This window comes from Lactuca sativa, chromosome 4, assembly GCF_002870075.4.
Source record: "Lactuca sativa cultivar Salinas chromosome 4, Lsat_Salinas_v11, whole genome shotgun sequence".
Lineage (NCBI taxonomy): Eukaryota > Viridiplantae > Streptophyta > Magnoliopsida > Asterales > Asteraceae > Lactuca > Lactuca sativa.
The window spans coordinates 360,404,206-360,422,075 of NC_056626.2; the positions used below are offsets into that span (position 1 = coordinate 360,404,206).

Genomic DNA, 17,870 nt, shown 5'->3' on the forward strand with positions numbered 1-17,870 from the left:
AGTGAGAGTTCTTCAGCAGAGAAGTTGGCAGAGTTATATGTGAGAGAAGTGGTATCTCGGCATGGAGTGCCGATCTCGATTGTTTCAGACCGTGATGTGCGCTTTACTTCCAGATTCTGGAAGAAATTTCATGAGGAGTTGGGTACTAGATTGCATTTTAGTACCGCATATCATCCCCAGACAGACGGTCAGAGTGAGCGGACGATTCAGACGCTTGAGGACATGCTTCGAGCATGTGTGTTGGATTTTGGGGGTAGCTGGGATGCGTATCTACCCTTGGCAGAGTTTTCCTACAACAACAGCCATCATTCGAGCATTGGTATGCCACCCTTTGAGCTGTTGTATGGTAGGTGGTGTCGGACCCCCATTTGCTGGGGAGAGGTCGGGCAGAGAGTGATGGGCAGTACCGAGATCGTGCTTCAGACGACAGAGCAGATTCAGCAGGTCAGACAGAGGTTGTTGACCGCCCAGAGTCGACAGAAGAGTTATGCAGACAGACGCCGGTCCGAGCTTGAGTTTCAGGTCGGTGACTTCGTTCTCCTGAAGGTCTCTCCTTGGAAAGGGGTGATTCGATTCAGGAAGAGGGGCAAGTTGGGGCCCCGGTATATTGGGCCATTTCGCGTGATCGCGAGGGTAGGCCGGGTAGCCTATCGTTTGGAATTGCCAGCAGAGTTGGGGCAAATCCACGACACTTTCCATGTGTCGCAATTGAGGAAATGTATTGCCGATGAGTCGGCAGTAGTTCCATTAGAGGATATTCAGGTGGATGCGAGCCTGAATTACGCCGAGAGACCAGTAGCCATCAGAGATCGGAAGATCAAGGTTCTGAGGAACAAGGAGGTACCTTTGGTGTTGGTTCAGTGGCAACACCGGAAGGGATCAGAGATGACCTGGGAGCCGGAGCGCGAGATGCGGGCTCAGCATCCGGAGCTATTTTAGAGCGAGACTTCGAGGGCGAAGTCTAATCCTAGTGGGGGAGAATTGTAACAGCCCGGATCTCCAGGTATTTTATTGTTTTAATATTTTGAGTTTTGGAGAAGGGACTCGGCGAGTTGGAGCTCAGACTCGCCGAGTAGGGTCGCGATTCTGGACGCGGGATTCGTTCGGACTCGGCGAGTCCAGAATATGGACTCGGCGAGTCCACGCTGTTTAATGAAACCCTAATTTCTCGGGTTTGGGACCTATTTAAATGGCCTTATGGCCGTCATTTGCATCCATCAGTCCATAGAGAGAAACCCTAAAAGTGCTTTAGCGATTTGAGAGTGAAAGGAGGCATTTCTTGACATTTGTGTGTTGTTTAGCAAAGAAGAAGGAGGCTCTAGCCAAGAGGAGGCAAAGGGGGCTGCTATTTGGTGGATTGGAAGCTTGACCCTTCAATCTAAAGGTATAATTTCGACTCATCTCCTGTTTTGTGAAGTATAGCCGATTTTAGGGTTTCTTGTGGCCTTGTTGAGTTGATTTGATGGCCATATAGTCCCATGCTAGTGATGAGACTTCGGATCTGGATCCATAGAGGTCCAGAAAGTCTCATTCCTCAAGCTTTATAGAAAACAATGGAGGTCATGACCTTGTGTAGTGAGATTTGTTGAAGATTCTTCATAATTAGGCATATAGAGGTTGTTAATGCATCAAGGCTAGGACTTTACGTGATGAATCAGTCTAGGAGGGCCAGATCTATGAATTGTTGGAGTAGATCTGACCTTAGAAGCAAGTTTGAGTGATTGCATGGATTGGACTCGCCGAGTCCGATGAGCAGACTCGGCGAGTAGCTTGAAGATTTCCTTGGACCGGCCAGAGAGTGGTCCAGACGAGTCAGGAGTTGACCCAGTGAGTCAGGGCGAGTTAGAGAGGATTGTCATGTGATCTGAGTCGAGCTGGGACTCGCCGAGTCGTTCTTGAGACTCGGCGAGTTGAGTCGGGGTGGTCCCGCGATTCTTCCAGGTGGAACTCGTCGAGTCAGGGGGAGTACTCGACGTGTAGAAAGGGAATCCTAGAGAGTTGGTGAGAACGTCTAGACTCGCCGAGTTGCCGCGGGCACTCGCCGAGTCCGGTCAAAGTTGACCGTTGACCGTTGACCTGTGTTGACTTCTTAGGAATAGTCAACCTTAGAGATAAAAGTGTTAATTAGAGTCTTGTGATGTTATAGGAGGAGTAGAGCTCGGAGGATCGAGTACGAGGGATTTCCAAAGATCGTGAGATACTGAGACACGCGAGGTGAGTTTTCTCACTATACTTTACCTTGAGTAGGTAACCAGAGTCATGTGATAGAGTATGTGTATGTTATGTGTATGCTATGTGTTGTACTACATGATGTCTATGTGATTTATGTTGTGCATGCTTATAGAGTTGGAACCGGAAGGTTCCTAGAGTTAGAACCTGAGGGTTCACAGAGTTGGGTGCACGGACCCATAGAGTTATGGCCTCGAGTGGCTAATATGTGTTTTATGTGTGGTATTTTGGGGAACTCACTAAGCTTTGTGCTTACAGTGTTAGTGTTGTTGTTTCAGGTACTAGCGATGACCGTGGGAAGGCGCCGGCTTGATCTGTACACACATAGAGGAATTCGATATAATTATGTGATCTTGGGATTTGTATGATACATTTTGGAATTTGAAATTTGATGTTTTACGAAATTAAGAGAGAAATGCTTTTTTATAAATTGCGAAAAATAAATTTTAAATTTTCAGTGTTACACACTGCTCCTCTGATTCTCACAAGATAAAATCCGACAATCGGCTACCGATCACTTATACCAACGTACCAAAACAGTCTAAATCACGCCCCAAGGAACAAAAGGGTTCACATCCCACCACGGCTCATCCACTGAACTACTATCCCAATCTATCCGAACAATAAACTTTCAACATCCTGTTCTCTGCACAAGAAAATCATGCTCGCTCAGAAGTCATCATACATCTAAAATCATAAGCCTCAACTGCATTCCTCGTATCCCTTTTTAACATTGAGTACCAGGTCTGATCTCGACCTAAAAGTTTCACCTTTAGGGTCATCCATTGCATTATCCCACCGGTCTCCATGATTTCCTTATTACTATAATCACATCGGCCAAATGTGACATACAAGTAACGAAGTTCGCTTAACCCTAAGTGAATGCTACCTTCCCAACTGGAGATCGACTCAACCCCGACTTCTGTAATCTGTTACTCATCGTTCCATGCAACTTGCGGTACTTCCCGTACCCGAGTACTGACCCACACAGGTCTAAGACATCAGATGACAAACAATACCCCTCAACATGGAACCCACCTCTGAATCCAGAATCTCATCTCGCCTATCCAATGCACCACCAGAGCCAAACTCAAACTCGAGAGTTTGGTCCAACCCAGAGTTGGAACCACTCGTCCCCATAAAGCACTCAACTCAGAACTCATTTCCCGCAACCCATGCGTACCTCATTTATCCCATTCTTTCGGATTGCAACAACCACAACTCAAATCAGAGTATAACGATTCCCAACAAATATAGAGACCTCCGTCTCTTTCCTGATCTGGCCCCCAGGCTCCCGATTACTCAACCTAATAATGTTACTCAAGCCTAAGAACTCTCCCGTGTCATGCTCTGATCAACAAATAACGCGGCTCCCTACCGCACCATGGCACCCTCCTACTGACTAGTGAGTACTACGGCTCCCCGTAGTATGACAACACCCTTTTTGCTAAATAGTGAGTACTATGGCTCCCCGCAGTATCACAACACCCTTTTACTGACTAGTGAGTACTACGGATCCGCACAATATCACAACACCCTCTCGCTGATTAGTGAGTGCTACGGCTCCCCGCTGTATCACAACACCCTCTCGCTGACTAGTGAGTACTACGGCTCCTCGTAGTATTACAACCGTCTCTGACTAGTGAATACTATGGCTTCTCGTAGCATCACAACAACCTCTGACTAGTGAATACTACGACTTCCTATAGCATCGCAACAACCTCTCACTGACTCACATTCTGCGGATCAATCATAGATAGGTGCATGCACTTACCCAAATTATGCATCACTATATCTGGCGGCAATCGCCATAACAAAACACCCTTCCCTACTACAAACCATATTCTTAGAAAATGTCACTTGCTGTCATTAACCGGAAGGGCTCCCACTGAAATCATCGATGCTTTACTCACCACTTGCCGTCTCCACTCAAGACTCAAAATTATCCAAAATCTAATGCATTAAATTCGGATACCATGATACACTACATAGGACCTCACGACATCCCGTCTCATCCACTGATCTTTGTGTCCCATAACCTGAAATTGCTTGTCTAATCAACTTCTGCCATTTCCAAGCTGAATAACAGCCCCATCATTGAATAAGAATTTATCAATCGCCGAACTCACCCTACGAGCCAACCATCTCGAATTCACCATTATGACCTTGAAGAATTCCCGTTCACCCCAAGGTCTCCGATCAACGGCCACTTGCCGTGGAGGCACTCATCCTTTTCAAACATAACACATGCATTATCTCACTCTGCACCCCGTCTTAATCACCAACAACATTGGGCTCAATGAATTTGCACCGTCGGTCTCTATATCCCGATCTCTAACCATTCTCGATCAACTCTATGATCCCTTCAATAAAATACCTGGTTCTCCCCCACTTAGGGTTCGAACCATCCCCAATCGGCACACCAACAATCTATCCCACAGACAGTTTCCACCAGTAACATCGCACCTACTCTTGGAAGGTGCTACGCAATGCTCGATGATCTCCTGAAAGAGATTGAGCAACTCCAAATGCCCCGAAACTTAGATGCAATCCTCAGAACTTCTCACCATGACTGCCCTTAGTCATCCAGAATCTCACACCATTCCATCACGGGGCCTCCCAACTGTCCAGTATTAACCCTGACTCTTAGTCTGGAAGTAATGATCTACCGTACTCCTCATCATCGACTCCTCAACCAACGTTCCATCACGTCACTGGTCACAAGAGCAGATGTAAGGTCCTTAAAACGGATCTTACCAGTTATCAAACAATCAAACAATCAAGGAGATAAGAATTGGAGTAGAAGAAGAATTGAAACAAGCTTGCAAACGCTTTATAACTGGAAAACGTCGGGTACAACTTGTCTTTCTGTGACCGTGAACTCACTAGCATAAACAACTACAAATGACCAAGACCAACCCTTTATATAGGGGACACGGGCTACAAACAGGGTTTACGGGCATAAACCAGTTTACGACCGTAAACACACTTGTAGCCGTAAACACCAAAACAACCTATAAAATGTACCAAATGACTCAAAATACCTTTATACAAAGTAAAGCCTAAACTAAACCACTAACTGAACCTTTCAATCTCCCCCTTGGCTTGGGGCTAGCTGGAATTAGTCTTTGTTAACAAGAAGCACATCTGATTTGCCCATTTCCTCGTTCCACATCCGTTTGTTGATGATATCGGCAACCGTAGATGTATATTCTTTAGCAGCTGGCTCAAAAATATCTTCTGCAACTTTTTCCGACGAAGATTCAGCTGATAAATATCCATTTCCCAAATTGAAGCAGATGTCTTCTGTCATATAAGCGAATACATCCTTCTTTAAGCTTTATGACAGAAGAGGCTATAGTTTCATCAAACACCAGTACATCATGGACTGTAAAGATGCATCTGGATGATTTTGAAGTACAAGGATCTGTTTTACTTAATTTGTTGCAGGCCACATCACACATTGAACAGTTTGATTGGTTTTAGGATCAATTACACTCGGGCGGTGCTGTAAAATTCCCTGATTTGGCCGAGTACTCCTCCCGAGTACTCGCTACTCGGCCCCTTACCGAGGCGAGTTACAGAATCCCGAGTACTCCTTGATCAGCCTCTTACTGAACTGAGTAGTGTTGTAAAAATTGGTCAACCCAGTGATTAATATATATAATATACTAAATGATTTATTATTTAACACACACTTGTGATTATTACTACATATATATGTTAAACGTTCAGTAATTATTCACAAAGTGAGACCATTATGTGATTTTCAGTTTTTGTATATTAACATGTATCTGATTTTGTTATATATTTCAATCAACTTATGATTTTGACATATATAATTTCCTTAAAAATATTTCTACATGAATTATTGAATCCGAGTACTCCCGAGTACTTGCTACTCGGTAGTCGGCCGAGCAGGTATCGAGTAACAAGTTCTACAGCATTGCACTCGGGTATAGTTTAATAATCGACTCTGCAGTCTTCATTGAAGTAAAACCCTTAAGCACTTTATCTTCCTAGAATTATTTAAATTGTGTAGCTTTGGGATTTTGAGAGGGATTTGCAAAAGGAGCTTTTGATAATTCCGAAAGGTCAACCCTGGTCCAGGAACTGAAGTCATGAGCATCTTTATATAGTTATGTATTGCCACTCTTTCGTCTCACGATCCACATATTTAGAGTGTCGTGAAAGCCCCATGAGATAATCCCTGACCTATCACCATAAACATCTCTAAAGTGCTTTTCTTCAAGATCTATAATAGTGATCTTAGGTTGATCCCCAGGAGCATTTTGATGCAAGTTCCTTTTAAACAAAAGTTGTCCTTTCTAAGTAGATTCATCTAGTCTGGCACGTTTCAAAGAAAAAACATTCGGAGCTTGAACAGGCTCCACTTCAAAACGATCCACAACACGCGACGATTGAGTAGATGATGGAACAATGGGGTGAGCTTGAGTGTGTAGATGGATCATTGACTCATCAGCAGATGTCTGGAACTTGTCACCAAGTTCTTCTTCCAACTTTTTCTTCAAATAAAAATAACTTGAAGTAAGGAGACCAAAGTGAGCTTATAGATCAAAAATCTATTTAGTCTTTAAGGTCTTATCCTTTTCAAGATCAGAATCTTTAGTCTTTAGCTTGGCATTCTCACTCAAAAGATCAGTTAATTGGATGTCGAGCTCAATGTTCTTTTGATCAAGCACATTTATCTTCTTCTGAAGCTCAACAATGGTGGGATTATCTTCTCCTGAGTGACCTTCTCTAAAAGAAATTCCTTTAGCTCTGGGAGAATGCATTGAGCTTTGATCCTGAGGTAAATGCATGGAGAGCCTCATAGAGGCAACATCATGACCTGGCATGGGAGGAGAGAAACCTATAGGAGCTGAAGAGCCACCAGCTTCAAATATGGTGGAAGGTCCTTCAGAAATAGGTTCAGATACGACAATAACAGGAGTGGTTGTTGGTGGTGTTGGAAGGCCTGAAGATAAATCTGGAATAAGAATTCCGTGTCTAGGATCGCGTCTTATTCTCTTCAAGGGTGGATGGTCGGTCTGTGTTGTTGCCTAATCACTTTCAATTGGCTCAGCAGTAGGAGGAATAGTAATAAGGGGAGAAATCCCTGAAACTATCTCCATTGAAATGGTAGTTTCAGCCATTTGTTTGGATGCATGAGGTGTAGTTTCGAGAACATCTTCGGTGTCCCGTATCTCCGTTGCTAGATGAGGAACATCATGGATACTATCAAGAAACAAGTCAAGGTTTTCATTTGACAATAGATCTTCATTGCTTCCAAAATTTAAAGGAATTTCATCCTTATTAAAGCCAGAAAGATCAAGGTCTTCATACAAATCAGTCTCAGTCTCATTTTTTGTAGTCCCTTCACTATAATCACTTTAAACTCGAACGGACGTCAAGACATGTTCTTCTGCCACAAGAGCATTAGGAACTGTTGTTTCTTCTTTTTCTCCGTGATCTGACACAGTAATAACATCATCTTCTGAAATCACCCTCTCTGAAGACGTAGGCTTAGAGGATACTTTTTCAGACGATCCATGGGACTCAGATGCTTCGTTCAATTCAGCAAACTTTCCAAATTTCACAAGTGGAAACTTTCCTTGGAAAACAACCTTTCCCTTGCAATTCTGGTTGATCAGCCCAACCTTGTGAAGACCAAGAGACTTCATATCTAACGTTTCTCCTTCTTTGACCAACCCTGGGAACTGTATGTCAATAAACATCTGGATAAACCTGGGATACATCAAGAACGTGTCCCGTGTTGTTGCATTGATGTTCATGATGAATTCGTCCAAGATAAACTTTGAGAAATTGAAGTCTATTCCTGCAGCAAGTGATGCAATGGCTCCAGTATTCCTCAGTCAGATCTTGTCAGCACCAGACCTTCTGCCAGAAACGCAGCTCAAAAAGACATGAGCCAAAAATCTACAATATGGTGGCAGAAGCTTCTTCACGGTAGGAGGAAAGTTGCCTTCATAACCCATCTTTTTAAGAACCTTTTGGGTGTCTTCAATCCCAATCTCAGTAGGACAACCAGGTTGATCATCAATCAGCAAAGCCACTCTGATGAATTGTTCAGTTATTTCAATCTTGTGTCCCTTCACGTCTGCTTCAACAGTAACTGCACCATCATTATCCCTTTTCATCTTGGCAGTCTTCTACAATTCCCTGATGATGTTCTGATAAATGACAGGATTAACCGTGATAACAGAAGCCAAACAACATTCCCTCAGCCTGTGGATCATCGACTTGAACTCTCCATGTGTAACAGGAGGATCTGCCAGTACAGTAGCCAAATTGTGCATGTCCACAAATTTTAGGTTAGCCATTTGATCTGCACTAAAACATGCAAAGTAAGAAAACAAGATATTTGAACAATTAATATTTAAGTAGCTTAATTTTGGCGCCAAAACAATTTTTTACCAAATGGAGTTTATGGTCAAATTAGGGTTTACGACCGTAAACCCATGGCCGTAAGCTCAGGACCGGAAACAGAGTTTACGACCGTAAGCTCTTTGGCCGTAAGCTCAGGACTGGAAATGGAGTTTACGGCCGTAAGCTCCTTGGTTTTAAGTTCCAACCGTAAGCTCCGAAAAACCAATTCTCTTCGATTGAAGCCCCAAAACCCGTCGATTTGATGAAATAAACATATACGCACGATCGATTTTAGCATACCTTTGAGATTAACTGAACAATTTCACAAAAAAAACGAAAATTTTTTTCGGGGATGAGAGAGAGATGGATGAGTTTATGGCCGAAAATTGAAAAGTGAGCAGTGGAACTTGATTCCGGCTGTAAACCCATCTTAGATACCTTGTTCGTTTTTAGCTGTTATCCATACAATGTAAGGCGCAGTCCAAATCCCAAAAAATTTAAAAAATAAAATCTTTTGAGGATTAAAAATTAAAAATAAAATTAACATAAACTAAAAGTAAAAATCAAATAAAAATAATTTCAAAATTTTAAAATTTAGAATTTTGAAAATTATAAAAATAAAATAAAATAAAATAAAATAAAAGCAGACTAAATTTATCTCAACAATCACTGCATATAAATTTGTGACACTGGGATCAAATTTGTTAGACAACCCTAATCCACTTGTTGGTACCTCTACCTTTATGTCTATGTCTGGTCGATCGTCGGTATTGTGATCCAGTTAAACACGAAAAATTTGTGATAAATTTGGACAAACTAAGAATGACAAGAAATTTTGATCTATATTCTTAGATAAATTTCCTAGGGACCATTTGGCTGACGACGACCAGGGATATTGTTGGTCACCTAAATTGAGCAACGAGATCTACAGACAATCTGTAAGTGTTCAATTTTAATTGTAGTAGAACATGTTTCCCGCTTCCTGATATGCTCCAGTAATCAAGGACTTCCAGAATGCTCCTTACATTGGGTGAGCAGACAATTATTAAGAGAGAACATAGATTTAGAATGCATATGCTATACACCCAGGTCAGGTCTCCTCCAATAACGCAGAGGGTGAAACATATGACTAACCGAAGTTTTAGAGGGATAGAGAAGAAGAATAATGCATATACTATGTACCAGGTCGGATTGTAAGTCACGCAAAGGAGACAATATATGGCTAACAGATAGAAAGAATTGCATAGATAGAAGATGCCAAGAGATAGAGTTGCATGTGTTGTTGTCTAGGTCGGATCTCTCGATCACGCAGAGGAGGCAACATATGACTAACAGACAGAAAGAAAGAAAATAATCTTCTATAGACCTAATTTATCGGAATTCCCTAGTCACCTGATCAATACCGGAATTAAGGACAAAGTCAGTACATCGAGGAAAAGTTAATCCACAGTTCTAGATACGGGTTCTTTTAATGTGACCAGTAGATTCCCATGTATATCTCCCTGCTCAACCTATCCGATCGTCGTATTGTCAGGCTAAACGGATCTAACTAGTTCAAGATTTGTCAAGTCTTTGAATTCGTTAAGTTTAACTATGCCTAGTCAAGTCCATTTAGAATCTTTCGTGCCTACCAGCGCATCGAACACAGAGCGTAGACAATTTAGTTTTGGATCCAGATAACTTGAGAGCAACAGACAGATGCAGCAATGTATTCCGCTTCTGCTGTTGAGGTAGAGACGGTTTGTTGTTTCTTGCACTGCCATGACACCAGTCTGTCTCCATGGAATTGACACCCTCCTGATGTAGATTTCTTGTCAAGCTCACAACCTCCATAATTACTGTAAGCAAAAGCATATAAATCAAATTCGAATTTTTTCGGATACCAAAGACCCAATTTTGGGCTGCCTTTGATATACCGAAAGATTCGTTTGACAGCAAAAAGATGTGAAAGCTTAGGATTAGCCTGATAACGTGCGCCTTGACAAACTGCTAACATGATGTATAGACAGCTTGCTGTAAGATACATCAACGATCCGATCATCGATCTATAGTGTGTCTGATCTACAGATTTGCCATCAGTATCTGGAATCAGCAGGGGTCTTTCGGCCATCGGCGTCGATGCAGGTTTTGTGTCTTGAAACCCGAACTTCTGAAGAATATCCTCCACATACTTAGCTTGATGGAGCAGTATTCCGATTGAATTTTGTTTGAACTAAAGCCCCAGAAACATGGTCATTTCACCCAATGAACTCATCTCAAACCTCTTTTTCATAACGCCTTCAAACTCTTTGCATAGTTGTGGACTGGTAGACCCGAAGATAATGTCGTCAACGTAGATCTGGACTAGAATTTGATCATTACCAACATGTCTGATGAATAAAGTTTGATCGATAGTGCCACGAGAGTATCTATGCTCAAGCAAGTGCTTTGTGAGAGTCGCACACCATGCTCGAGGAGCTTGATGTAACCCATACAATGCCTTGTCCAACTTGTAGACATGATTAGGAAACTTCGAGTTAACGAACCCAGGTGGTTGATCAACATAGATTTCTTCCTTCATTTTTCCATACAAGAAGGATGTCTTGACATCCATTTGGTAAATCGTGAAGTTCATGTAGGAAGCATATGTAAGGAAGATACAAATAGCCTCCAAGCGAGCCACTGGAGCATAAACCTCAGTATAATCAAGACCCTCGACTTGTCGAAACCCGCAAACCACCAATCTTTCTTTATTTTGCACTATAACTTCGGAATCATCTTGCTTATTTCGATAGACCCAGCGTGTGTCAAGAGACTTTTTTCCTTTTGGTAACTCAACCAATTTTCAAACCCCGAGTTTTTCAAATTGATTTAGCTCTTCATGCATAGCATCTACCTAGCTAGGCACATTCAAAGACATTTCAATGTTCTTGGGCTCTATTTGAGAGATAAAGCAAGAATAGAGACATGTATTGACATCTCCACTCTGACTTCGGGTTCTAACCCCATTGCCCAACTGGCCAATGATATTTTCGACCGGATGGTCGCGTTGAATTCTTGAAGGTATCTCCTAGATGATATCATTGAGTGAAACGGGAAGAGTATGAATGTTGAAACCTCCATCGTTTGCTGATTGTTCCACATTAGATGAATCTGCTACAAACTCATTAGCAATTTCTTCAGGAAAGAGTAGTTCCATAAAAGTTGGAGTGACAGTGCAAGCATCTCTAGACATGAACACTCTTTAAACACGGATAAGTGGTGTAGCATGATCATCTGGAGTATCATTTTGAACCTGAGATTTTGGACTACTGAGTGAAACAGATGACTCCCCCTCAGGTGGAGCAAATGACTCCCCCTCAGGTGGTGAAGAGGATACTGTTGGAGGTCTGTAAACAACTTCTTCATCTTCGTCTTCAGAAACAAACTTCGAACCAGAGGAAAACCCAGATGAACCATCTGAAGACACATTTATGGACTTGAAGAGCGATGTGTAATCAAATAACCAATCAGGGCCCACTCGAGCATCCGTTTCATTCTCCTCCAACCAGCGCACGTCGAAGGATTCTACAATCTGCTTTGTGTTCTTATTGTAAACCCTATGTGGTGCGTGCAGCATATCCTATGAAATAACAATCATCGGATTTGGCATTGAACTTCGGGTTAGACTCCAGGTGAAGAAGGGTGCAGGGGCAGCCAAATACGCGGAAATGACTGACTGAAGTCTTATGACCATATAAAATTTCGTATGGTGTCTTCATCTGGGCTTTGTTGATCAAAACACGAGTCTGAACGTAGCAAGCAGTGTTAAGCGCCTCAGCCAAAAAGAAAACAGGTAACTTGGAGTCACACAACATTGTCCTTGCAGCATCTTTCAATGTTCTATTTCTCCTCTCAGCAACACCATTTTGTCGAGGTGTGTGAGCAGAGCTGTATTGACGCACAGTTTCCTTTTCTGCGCAAAAATGATCAAGAATTGCATTCCTGAATTCTATTCCATTGTCAGTGTGAAGCGTATTCACTCGGTTGTTGGTTTGGTTCTCAATCATCACAATGAACTTCTTAATCAGATCAGCAACCCCAACTTTGTTGGATAAGATGAAAACCCACGTGAAATGAGAGAAATCATCTATTACAACCAGACAATATGAATTTTTGTTGATGCTTAGGACGTTGACCCGACCAAATAGGTCCATATGCAATAACTGGAGCAGCTGACTGATTGAGTTAACCTGTTTTGGCAGGTGTGGTTTTCTATGATGTTTTCCCTGGTCACATGACACACGTTTCTCAAAAGTGATGAAGTCTCTGACAGGTAGTCCACGGACCATCTCATTCTTCGCAAGACGATTTAGATTCTTAGCGTTAGCATGACCGAGTCTTCGGTGCCACAACATTGTGTTCTGTTCTGAGACCTTCGAAAAGAGGCAAGTGACTTGTTCAGGAATGTTGTTGTTCATATGAATAATATATGCATTTCCATCCCACTTTGATTTGACAATAATCCACTCTTCTGGGATGACAATGCCTGACTTGAGAATCATGCACTCTTTGTCAGTAAAATGTGTTGAGTATCCTTTGTCACAAATCTGAGAAACACTCAACAAGCTATGCTTCAACTCAGGAGCAAAGTTGACGTTCTCGAAACTCAGCACTCCATTTGTAACGGTTCCTCTCTATGTGATTTTTCCACCTTCTCCGCCCGCAAAGGAAACATATCCCCCATTAAAGGATTGGATGTTGCTCAGTTGGGAGATGTCTGCTGTCATATGTCCGGAGCAGCCGCTACCGACTTACCAAGGTCTGACGACATTCCTCCGCAACTATCCCTGCAAAATGAGTGGAATCAATTAGATTTGGGAACCAAGGTCATCACAATCCTGGGTTGTCCCTTTACTTTCTCTGATTGATCTTTCAAAATCTTCAAATCTAAAACATCATTTCTAATCTTTTCATAGGATGCTGATGATTGATTGGAAGTTAATTTGAGCATCCATTGATATTTGGGTTTCTTAACAGTCACAAGTGGTTTTTGAAATATGCTTTTTATCAGTTTGCATTGAGAATCTGGATGTTCTACCAGAAGTGGTTGAAGATCCAGAACTGCTCTTTGACGAGACCGATCTAGCCGGAGCCTTGTTCGGTTTTGGCCAATTGCTTCTGACTTTGTTATTAAAAACCCTTTTACTCTTTTAAAAAACTGCCCTTTTTCTACTTCGATCATCCTTCCAATCATCATCCTGAGAACGATTTGTTGAGGACTTTCTAGTTAAAGACCTTCCTCTAGATTTGTTCTCTCCTCTTGGTGACATATAATGTACAAAAATCCTATTTTGACAGTTCCTAGCTATATGACCACCAGTACCACAATTAAAACAAATATGTTTGTTTTTATCAAAACCGGTACTGCCTTTCTCAGATTTATTTTCTTTCACTACTAGAAAAATAGCCTTTTACGACGCGCGAACCATGACACGCAGTGATTTATGATACGCAAAGGTGAGTGTCTAAAAAATAATGTCATCTCTTCCAAAATTTAAAGGATTTCAGACGCGCATTTTTGTGTGCCCTAAAATTAGTTTCTAAACAAAAAAAAATAAAAACACGGAGGGCACCTGCGTGTCGTCTACGACCGTCGCTTTATAAATTTTAATAGAACGCGCGCGTTCCATCCGGGGAAAATGAAATCACAAAAACTTAAAATCCCCGCCTTCCTTTTTTTTCTCCCTCCACTTTAATTTCCCTAGTAGCTAGGGCTTTTTTTTCAAGAACTTGCCCCGATTATGCCCTCCTGTACTGGTCATTCTCTCTTCAACTTCCCTTTCTCTCCTTCTTACTTCGACAAACCCTTTCTCTTCTTCTCGGTTCTCGACGTCGACAGCTTCTCCTACCTCCGACGTTTCTCTTGGTGCTGGTGTCTCCCACCTCTGACCTCCGTCTAGCCCCGCCCCACCGTCCAACGCTTTCCAGCGTCACCCAGCCGATGGAGCCCCTCATCTCCGGCAATCTCACCTCCCTCTCTCGTAAACCCACCAATTTCTCGCTGAAAGCGCGCAGCCTTTGAACCAAGCATCTATTTTGAAATTTCTGTTCGAGGAAGAAAGAGCGAGACAAAGATCTGACCTTTGATTTGAAGAGAAGGAGAAAGATGGGCCTAAAACGCCTTCTTACCCAGGTCTATTTTCCTTCATCTTTTATTTCAACAATTGCTCTGTTTCATCTTTCTTGATCAGATCATGTCAATTATGCATATGGGTGGGTTATTACACTTTAACGCTCCTTTGAAATTAGTTAGGGTTACATACGAAAAGAAAGAAAACCCTAATCTGAAAGAGCTTTTAGGGTTCTTACAGACCTTCTTCAAGTAGCTTCAACATGGTAACGTAGCTGTAGATTAATGCAATTTGTTGGACATTTTGTTGATTGATATATGTATATGTATATTCTTATATATTGAAATTTGTAGTGTAGATTACGAAAGTTACAGAGTCGTTTCTTGAAGATGACATTACAGAGAGCAAGTTCTGTGTTAATGGTGAGGAAGATGAACATGAACAGGTTAACTCGTGTAAATCTTCAAGCAATAAGCCAACTTTTATGAACACAGAGAAGAAAGAGTCAAAGTCAACCATCTCCATTTCTATGGTCAAAACCCATGAAAATGAATTCAATGAAATGGAAAGAATTATAAGTTGTGTGGATCACTATGAAACACTAGGATTTTAAGTTCTCATTTTGATTTTGGTCCCTAAAACCCTGAAAAGGACCAAATTTGAAAAAGACTTCAATTCTGGACTAAACACAGTAAAAATTCGAAAATACAGGGACCATATTTGTAATTTACTCTATTTTCATATGGGTCAACGTAGTTCTCATCAATTTTTTTGAATATTTGTATAATTATTATATTAATTAATATATTACATAAAATTACAGATATAGCAGCATGCTGATCAGAATAGAACTGGCTCCCTTGGCGTCAAGAATTCTATAATGCCCTTAAACTTGTAACTGTTGCACAAAGCAAAAGAGAATTAACACTAGATATAGTAAAAGCAGCCTTATATGGGCCTGCATCAACTAAAATCCCCCTCCTCAGATAAACCTTTCAGCTCTCCCTCCATCTCAACCCAATCCAATGGCTCCACCTCAACGCTCGCCTACACATCAGCCCGGAAACGTCATTTCCATTCCTCCATCTCAACTGAATTCAATGGCTACTCCAAGCCCTCCTATACAGCAGCCTGGAATCGTCAATTCCATCCCTCCAATGACTCCACCTCAACATCCTCCTCCTACACAGTAGCCCGAAGATGTCAATTCCATTCCTCCATCTCAACTGAATTCAATGGCTCCAAGCCCTCCTGTACAGTAGCCTGGAATTAGCAATTCCATTCTTCCCTAAGCTGATGGAAGGGCATGTGGATGGAAGAGCATGTTGCTTCTGGAATGCTGACTTCAAAATCTCATTGGCGTGAATATTGCAATAAAGTAAGTCAATAAAATTTTTATATTTTTTTATAAAAAAAGACATTAGGATTAATTTTGTGTTACGTTTGTTATTTTGTTTTGGGTTATAGGTAAAAGAATTACCTGCATATTTAGCAGTGGCATCAAACAGTTCAGGTGCCTCCCCAGAAGATCTTTTTGAAGATGTATTAGATGAGCTAGAGAAATAGGTAGTTTTTTAAACCCTATTGACTTTTGAGCATATAATATTTTATATTTTTGAATTGTTTGCTGATATTTATTATATAAAATAGTACATTGAGGATAGGGATCGAATAAAAGCAGCAGTGAAAATGAGAAAGGTGTACATGTCCTCTTCATGGACTCTTGAAGAATTCAAGAATGCAATTGTTGAAGACATTACTTCACCTACAGTTTTTTCAGTTTTCACCAACTACTTTATACCTAATTCTAATAAAAGATAAAAAAAGTGTTACTTTGTTTTTGTTTTAAAGATTGTATTTGATGAGTAACTTTCACCATTTTTAACAATTTATATTTTTTTCACCAGGTATGGGTAATCAAACAAGAAGGAATCCATTGTATTCAGGTTCATGATTTTAAAGAGATTGTCTGTGGGTTGGTAGCTGATGCAGATTTTGCATATTTTTTCACTCAAGGTGCTGAAGTCAATGTTAAATCTCTAAAAATAAACAGTTTGTTGACGAGCTGAATTCATTGAGAGTTGTGTGGATCTTTATTTCTCCTGTGTCAGGTCATATACTTTTTTCTCTTGCCTGTCTGTCTAGGAAAGATTATAAATATTGTTTTCTTCTTAGTCTGCTAATTTTATTATTATTATTATTATTATTATTATTATTATTATTATTATTATTATTATTATTATTATTATTATTATTATTATTATTATTTTTATTATTATTATTATTATTATTATTTGGTTTTCTAGGGATGCTCATGGTGTGATGATGGCGAAGTAGATGTCGATAAAGGCAGAAGAGAAAAACATAAATGATGGTGAAGAGGCGGAAGGCTTTGTTAAGACTTCCATCAGCATGAGAAGCTTCCCTCCAGTGAGTGCAAGCTCTGAAGATGTTCCTGCTGTCGCATACAATATGGATGGAATTGGAAATAAAACAGAGCAACCATGGAGGTCTCTCTTTCTTGCCTTCTTGAATTTTGTTGATTAAATTTCATGGGTGCCTTAAATTTGTATTTGGTCCTTTTCATACTAACGCTAGTGTTGCATGTTACTAGATAATTTGGGTATTGGAAAAATGCTTATAAGTTTGTTCCTTTCATACTTTTTATTTTGTTTCATGTTTATAAGCTGGAGGTTGAGGGTTTTGTTCTAGATTTATGATTTACTTTTTAAACGATCAACTTACTAAAAAAATCTTTCATGTTTATCTGCTGTCTATTATAGGCTCGTGTTGAAGGGCGATACAATAGAAATGAGTGCAAATGCTATTGGTTTAACTATGGAGAGCAATGGGATCAGAATTTTAGAGCCTTTTGATACTTCTATCAAGTTCTCAAATGCTTCTGGGAAAACAAATATCCATGTTGCAGTTTCAGATATATTCATGAATTTTTCTTTCAACACATTACGACTATTTTTAGCAGTTGAGGAGGATATATTAAAGTTCCTGAGGATGACATCCAGGAAAATGACGGTTTCCTGCTCCAAGTTTGACAAGCTTGGCACATTTCAAAGTAAAGATCTTCTCTACTTTTTTGTGGATTCTGAGAAGAATTCTTATGTTCATATTTTGTAGGTATGAGCCTCTAGGGTATATGCT

The 17,870-nt window shown here is 40.8% G+C and overlaps 1 protein-coding gene across 1 annotated transcript; it reads left to right on the plus strand.

The window, feature by feature from the left end:
* Positions 1-14,746: 14,746 nt before the first annotated feature.
* On the plus strand, positions 14,747-15,904 carry LOC128133716 (ENHANCER OF AG-4 protein 2-like). Its single transcript, XM_052771242.1, has 3 exons — positions 14,747-14,773; positions 15,070-15,243; positions 15,698-15,904. Exons 1-3 carry the CDS (start codon positions 14,747-14,749, stop codon positions 15,902-15,904), a joined length of 408 nt encoding a protein of 135 aa, XP_052627202.1.
* Positions 15,905-17,870: the final 1,966 nt, after the last annotated feature.

Excerpts from the sequence above, each read along its gene's own strand:
- LOC128133716 (XM_052771242.1), top strand. The coding sequence starts at position 14,747 with ATGGGCCTAAAACGCCTTCTTACCCAG. Across the intron at positions 14,774-15,069 it reads TAAAACGCCTTCTTACCCAG|ATTACGAAAGTTACAGAGTC; the intron begins GTCTATTTTCCT and ends TTTGTAGTGTAG. Across the intron at positions 15,244-15,697 it reads CAACCATCTCCATTTCTATG|ATAAACCTTTCAGCTCTCCC; the intron begins GTCAAAACCCAT and ends CCCCCTCCTCAG.